This window comes from Crocuta crocuta, unplaced genomic scaffold (genome assembly GCF_008692635.1).
Source record: "Crocuta crocuta isolate KB4526 unplaced genomic scaffold, BGI_CrCroc_1.0 scaffold488, whole genome shotgun sequence".
Classification (NCBI taxonomy): domain Eukaryota; kingdom Metazoa; phylum Chordata; class Mammalia; order Carnivora; family Hyaenidae; genus Crocuta; species Crocuta crocuta.
In genome coordinates, this window is record NW_027530995.1 from 880,303 (window position 1) to 887,715 (window position 7,413).

General features: G+C 41.1%; 1 protein-coding gene across 1 annotated transcript in view; it reads left to right on the forward strand.

The window, feature by feature from the left end:
* Positions 1-7,413, forward strand: part of PHEX (phosphate regulating endopeptidase X-linked) — a 201,795-nt gene that overhangs the window by 93,713 nt on the left and 100,669 nt on the right. The window contains exon 12 of the mRNA XM_077770526.1: positions 5,330-5,431. Within this exon, the coding sequence (XP_077626652.1) occupies positions 5,330-5,431 (102 nt within the window). The remainder of the gene's footprint in view (positions 1-5,329; positions 5,432-7,413) is intronic.

Consider the following 7,413-nt stretch of genomic DNA (forward strand, 5'->3'; position numbering starts at 1 on the left):
CCATTTGGAATGTCAGTCAACGGGGTCGAGACCAAGAGCTTTAAGCATCTATGAGAAATGCCTAAAATGTTAGTGACTTTGAAAGCCGTTATAATGCCCAGGGATGGCAAGGGAGGAGCCTTCAAAACCAAGGTGCTTAGAGAGCAGTATCTGGAAGCGTGCAACTTCATTTCAATAGTAGGTACATCATAAAAATGCCCCGAAGAGAATAGGGGCAAAATGATCTGAAGATCACTATAGAAGTCCAAAAATTCCAAAACACAGATTTGCTAAAAATCTCTTTCGCTTGGGTAATGCTTTCTTTGTTCTATTTGATTAACTTATTTTAAACCATAATGAAAGCAGGTAAGTTTTCATATTCCTCACTCCAAGTGTTTTCCTTGGGCATGTTCAGCTTTTTATGGATTTTTTAGGTGCTTTCTGTTATCACCACTTGTTGGCTAGGGTACTGGGAGGAAACCCGTCATTGCCCTCTTTGTTCTCATCTCTAAATACCTCTCTTCCTACCAATACGTTCACGCTGCTGGGATGCAAATAGCTTTGTGTGAAGAAATTAAATTGTTTTTTTTTCTTTTATTTTTTTTAAATGCTTTTATTTATTTCTAGGACAGAGAGAGAGAGAGAGAGAGAGAGAGAGAGAGAGNGCCTCATGTTCAAGGTGAATCCTTGCAGCTCTTCTCGGGTTCCTGTCCCCCTTTTCCTCTCAGGGGCATTCATATCTTTTTTCTGTCCTATATTTTCAGCCTCTTCCTCTTCACTGGATCCTTTTTGGCAGTAAATGTATATATATTAATTTTTAAAAAGACTTAATTTTTTATAGCAGGTTTAAGATTACAGCAAAATTTAGAGGAAGATACAAACATTTCTCATATACTCCCTGACCGCACACATACAGAATCTCCCCCATTATCAACACTCCTCTTCAGAATGGTACTTTTTTTTTTCTTTTTTTACCAACAGAGAACCTACACTGACACATCATATCACCCAAAGTCCATAGTTTACCTTAGGGTTTACTTTTGGTGTCACCCATTCTGTGAGTTTGGAAAAAACTTTAATAGCCTGTATCCATCATTATGAGTATTTTCATTACCTTAAAAATAAAGAGTATTTTCATTACCTTAAAAATCTTCTGTACTCTACCTGTTCATTGCTCTCCCTACACCCCCTAGCAACTACTGATCTTTTTTCTGTCTCCATAGTTTTACCTTTTCCACAATGTCATATTTTTGGAAACAATACAGTATGTAGCTTTTTCAGATTAGCTTCCTTCACATAGTAATATGTACTTAAGGCTCCTTCATGTCATCTCATGGTTTGAGAGCTCATTTCTTTTCAGTGCTGAATACTATTCCATTGTCTGGATGGACCATGGTTTGTTTTTCCAGTCACCTACTGAAGCATATCTTGGTTGCTTCTGAGATTTGACAATTATGAATGAAGCTAATAAAGTTTCTATAAACATTCTTGTGCAGGTTTTTTTGGTTGGTATAAGTTCCTAACTTTTGGGCGAATACAAGAGAGCATGGTTACTGGTTCTTTTGATAAGAGTATGTTTAGTTTTGTAAGAAACTGTTTTCCATTTTTGGAATTTTCCAGAATGGCTCTACCATTTTGCATTCCCACCAGCAGTGAATGAGAGTTCCTGTTGCTCTACAGCCTCAGCAGCATTTAGTAATGTTAGTGTTGTGGATTTTGACCATTCTAGTAGGTAGGTAGTGGTATATCGTTGTTTCAGTTTGTATTTTTCTGAGGACATATGACAGGAAGCATTTTTTCATATGCTTGTCATATGTATCTCTTCCTTATTTATTTTTAAAAATTTAATGTTTATTTTTGAGAGAGAGAGATACACAGAGTGCAAGTGGGGAAGGGACAGAGAGAAGGAGACAGAGAATCCAAAAGCAGGCTCCAGGCCCTGTGCTGTCAGCACAGAACCCAATGTGGGGCTTGAACTCAAGAACTGTGAGATCATAATGTGATCTGAAGTTGGGTGCCCAACTGACTGAGCCACAGAGGCATTCTTATCTTCCTTTTTTTTTTTTTTTATGTTTATGCACTTATTTTGAGAGACAGACAGACACAGAGAGAGAGAGAAGGGGTAGAGAGAGAAAGAGAGAGAATCCCAAGCAGGCTCCATGCTGTCAGTGCACAGCTTGATGCAGGGCTCAATCCCACAAACCTGAGCCAAAATCCAGAGTCAGATGCTCAGCTGATTGAGCCACCCAGGCACCATATGTATAGTTCTTATTTAGGGAGGTGTCTGTTAATGTCTTCATCTCATTTTAAAATCAGTTTGGTTGTGTTCTTATTGTTGCATTTCCATTGATATTTCAACACAGTTAAATCTCTCACATGGTCAGCAACCACAACAACAGAAGCAGTAGCAGTAGCAGTAGCAGTAGCAACAAACATACACATACAATCCAAGCCCCAAACCCTCAGACTCCTCTCTTAATTCCACATCCATCTCTGCCTTATCTTTGTTTTTTGTCTTTCTCAGTGTAGAGACCAAGGGCAGGCTGCCCCAAAGTGGGTTACTTTGGTACGGAGATTATTCTGAGCTGAAGGCACTTGAGACCCTATAGGCTCCAAAGAAATTTTTGTCCCTCCTTTAACCACACAGAAGAATCTTAATTGGGAGTCTTTCCTAGAATAAGGGTTATTAACAGAGGTGAATTTTATTTGAATGACCCATGTATATGGTAGGGCAAACATCTAATTACCAAACCTCTGTTCTTCTTATTGTGCGTGAAATGCATTCCTTTCCTTGGAAGTCCCAGACCCCTTCCCCCTTTCTCTTTAGTTCAGGATGACATGTATGTACCTCATCTTGCCTGTCTTTGGAATTTCCACATCTGTGGGGATTCCCTGTACATACATTATTAAATTTGATTTTCTCCTATTGATCTGTCTCATGTTACAAGTTCCCTTGAAGGGGATAGGAAATCTTGCTCCCTCATAGAGAAACTCATTGACTGGGTTGTCCAGAGTTGCTGTCTCCACTTCCCATGCACCTCTTCCTGAGGTGTGGCTTTTGTCTCCAGCCCTCTTTCTCTTCCAGCATCTCCAAACTTAGAAAATGGCAGCAGCATTCACCTAGTTGCCCTTGCCTGAAGTCTGGGAAGTAGTCTGACTGCCCACTTTGCTCACCTCCCCACATAAAATTAATCACCTGGTTCCATTGATTTGGTCACTGAGTCTCTCCCAAATTAATTTACCCACTTTTCCCCACTCTAATTGCCCTCTCCTTAGTTAATTTGGGAAGATATTATTTCTTATGTGAAAATGATGGGCAGGTTGATGTGCATTGCTTTGTGATGGGATCATAAAGACTTAGGGGTGCTAGTGACTGCACAGGCAAAAAATGCAGTTGCTGGAGAGTTCCTTGTCATTTTAACGTCCGTCTTGTGTGGGTTTTCTGTTTGAAACAGTGACTTCTGCATCTCTCTGTTGGTTACCTTTTACTTCCCTGGCATTTTCCTCTCATTTATGAGGCACACCTCTGTTGTTCCTAGAAGTTCTGAGCTCACAGCTGTCCATTCAGCTCTGTGGTTGCGTCTTGGCTCTGACCCTCCTCAGCTATAAGAGCTGGAACAGACCATGGACTCTCTTGACTCTTATTTTCTTTATCCATAAAGTCACTGGCTTCCCCTAGACCAGTGGGTCTCCACCCTAGCTGCAAATTACCATCATTTGGGGGGACTTTTGGAATAATGACATTAGCATCCTGACTTCCCACCCTCAAGATTGTTTAAAACTCCCCTCAGAGATCTCAATGTGTAGACAAGGTTGAGAACCTTTGACTTAATGATTTTAAAGGACCTCAGCTCTCCTGTCATTTCGTGTTTTTAGCCATGCCCCAATCCCAAGTTGAGATTTCCCTTAATGTTTTTACTAAGTTGGGAAGAAATAGCTGTGAAATTCCCCCCACCCCCTTCCATCTGCTGTTTGTTCTTATTTACATACGATGGAACCCAGCCCACTGATTTACAGTTCTGGTTCCCTACAACTGTTATTGAACTGAAAACATAGCTGAAAACTTATTAAACAGAAAAAAAAATTATTTTGAGCTTTGTGCTGACAATTCATTATAGAACCAAGGAAACATCTAAACTTTTCTTCTAGAATTAATGCTAAAAATGGATTTACAACCCTATAATCTCAAATGAAAAATTTAATTCTGGTGCCAAACCTAGTATTCTTTCTTGAATGTCATACCAAGAAAATCAAAGCATCTCTGCAAGGGAATGGAATTTTGCGAGGTTTGCACCCATACACAGGCAAGGCTTCCCCAGATTACCCTGTGTGGGCCTCTGAAGGCAAGTGTTAGAATCGCCCTTTTCCTCGTTCTCTCTGCTGACCCATAAACATGGGAAGAAAAGCCAGGGTGAACCCACCATCAGTGTGGGTGTGTGGTCTCACTGTTGAAACATTTTGAAATAGGTCTTTCAGAAGACTGCTCTTCTGGAGCAGCCCCCTTTAGACCTACCATTTTAGATTTGAAATAACCTAAGACTTTTCTAAGCTTCAAGGTAATAGAGAGGAGATGAGGAGGATTATAGAAAACAGCCAAGCATTTGGTTTGACCACTGGAACTAAATTTGGGAAGAACTGGGGTCCTGACATAAGTCTGATTTATACTGGGGAAGTGTCCCTTGGGGTTTCCCTTTTAACAGTATCTCTTTCAACTGTTAACTCACTTTTTTTCTGCAATACCCGCCTGAAATACAAAGCCATGTCTTTGCTTGTCTCTCTCAAATCCTTATTAACTATTGAAATTTGTTGCCACCTTGTTAAGGATAGCTTAATTTTAAGTATAGAAAGGTCAGTTACTAGGTAGCCATAACCTATAGTGAATTCCTTTCCCCATGTAATCATTTTACAGCTGGACCATCAAATCATTCTCTGCAAAGGAATGATTCGTTATCTTCTAGTAATGGGGGACAAAGGGCATTTTCCTGGGGAAAGAAATGTTGCCAGAGCTTGGAGTCAAGGTGACATGAACCTCTTTCCCAGCATGTTTGGCACTGAACTATTTCTCATGGCTCAGAAAACCTTGTTTTGGGGCGCCTGGGTGGTTCAGTTGGTTAAGTATATGACTTAAGCTTAGGTTATGATCTCACTGTTTGAGGGTTCAAGCCTTGTGTCTGGCTCTGTGCTGACAGCTCAGAGCCTGGAGAGTGCTTTGGATTCTGTATCTTGCTCTTACTCTGCCCCTCCCCTGCTTGTGCTCTGTCAGTCTCTCTCAAAAATGAATAAACATTAAAAGAAAACCTTGTTTGAAGCTTCTTGGTTTTGACCCGTCTCTTTGGGTATTTCCTTATAGATGGAGGAATTGATTGAGGGTGTTCGCTGGGCCTTTATTGACATGTTGGAGAAAGAAAATGAGTGGATGGATGCAGGGACAAAAAAGAAAGCCAAAGAAAAGGTAAGGATTCCTTTTGATAAAACACTCTTTTTGTTTAATACATTTTCATGTTCAGTATTGTGTACTTGATTTAAAATTTTTTTATATTCATTTATTTTTTTCTTATGTTTTAATTTTTTGCTTACACTGTAATTTTATTTTTTAATTTTTAAAATATAATTTATTTTCAAATTGAGTAACATACAGTGTGTACAGTGTGCTCTTGGTTTGGGGGTAGATTCCTGTGGTTCATCGCTTCCATACAACACCCAGTGCTCATCCCAACAAGTGCCCTCCTCAATGAAATGTTCATTTATTTCTGAGAGAGAGAGTTCATGTGAGTGGGGGAGGAGCAAAGAGAGAGGGAGACACAGAATCTGAAGTAGGCTCCAGGCTCTGAGCTGTCAGCACAGAGCCCGACGTGGGACTCGAACTCAAAGCACAGGATCATGACCTGGTCTGAAGGTGGACATCTAAGTGACTGAGCCACCTAGGCGCCTCTTCTGTACCTGATTTTTATATTGACTGAACTGTTGACTCTGAATGACTCCAGAGTTAGATGTCTGTTTTGGGATGAATGCATAGATTTCATCATTAGGAGATAAGAGAAAGTAAGATCTGCCCTTTTCCTTTCTCAAACCGCATTTCCAACACCTTATAATGCAGCCTTGCCTCCTCTCTTAGTTGCTGTTTCTAAGAGCTGCATGGCCTGCTGCCCTGCGAATTTTGCCACAAGCCGTCATTGGCTGTGGCAGAATGCAGAGCAGTGGGGAGCCATGGGGAGCAGCTGGCAGAAAAGCCCTCAAGGCACAAAGAAGAAAAACCCTTACTGGCTGTGTGTCCTTCTGCTTTGTGCACAATGTACACAAATGTCTTCGGGAAGATCTTTTCCTGTAACCAAGCAGGTCTGCTTCCTAACCATCACTTTGCTCTGATGATCCAAATAGCATGCTTATAAACTGCAGACCAGTGGTAGAGCATTGTGTCAGAAGACAAAAATGTTTTCTAGTAGAAGTGGACACTCGGTAGGCCTTGTGCAACAAGGGAGAGCAAGAAGTGAGAGAAGTATTTGGCAGCCATGCTAATACTAAAAACAAACAATCAGACCCATCTTGAACTCTAGGTGTTCAGATGGAGCTGAAGCTCAAGTGGGTAGGGAATCCCTGCTGCATTCTTAATGGATGCTGCTCTGTGTCTGGGAGACTCTGAAGTAGGAGCACTTCTTTAGACATGTATTTTGAAAGTTTGCTGATGATAGTAATCCTCTGGGATGCCTAAATGCTCTATAGCTTTCTGGGCCCCTCCCCTGCAAGGTTTGATTTAGTGGACTGAAGGTGCAGTGTGAACATTTGTGATTTTAGCCAGTCTCCCTGGTGAGTTTTAGTGCTAGGCAGGCCTGGGGAACATGGCTCAGAGTCATTCTGAGTCAGGCTGAGTACAGATATTTTTGCCCTGTGGTCAAAAACCAGAGGGAGAGGGTAGGGCAGTGAAACTACTTTGTATGATACTATAATGGGTGGATACATGTTGTCATACATTTGCCCAGACCAATAGGAAGTGCAACACCAGGAGTGAATCCTAACATAAACTATGGATTCTGGGTGGTAATGATGTATCAATGTAGGTTCAGTGATTGTAACAAAAGTCTCAATCTTTTGGGGAATATTGTTAATGGGGGAGGGTATGCATGTGTCAGGGTGGGGTTTTATGGGAAATCTCTGTGTTTTCTTTTCAGTTTTACTGTGAACTTAAGTCTTCTTTAAAAACATAAGGNCAGTGAAGAAAAAACTTGGGTGGCTGGGGGTGGCAGGTGTTGGAAGAAGACAAAGGGGAAGTTGGATTTCTCCCCTCGAGAATCTGTCAAAGCTGTCTCAAGTAATGTGTGGCACAAGTGGATGAAGGCAGGAGCATGCGGGCTGTGATGAGAAGCTCTCCAGATGGTAGATGAAACTTTTGGCACCAACATATTATTGTTTTTTGAAGGCTTCATTTATTTGCTGTGT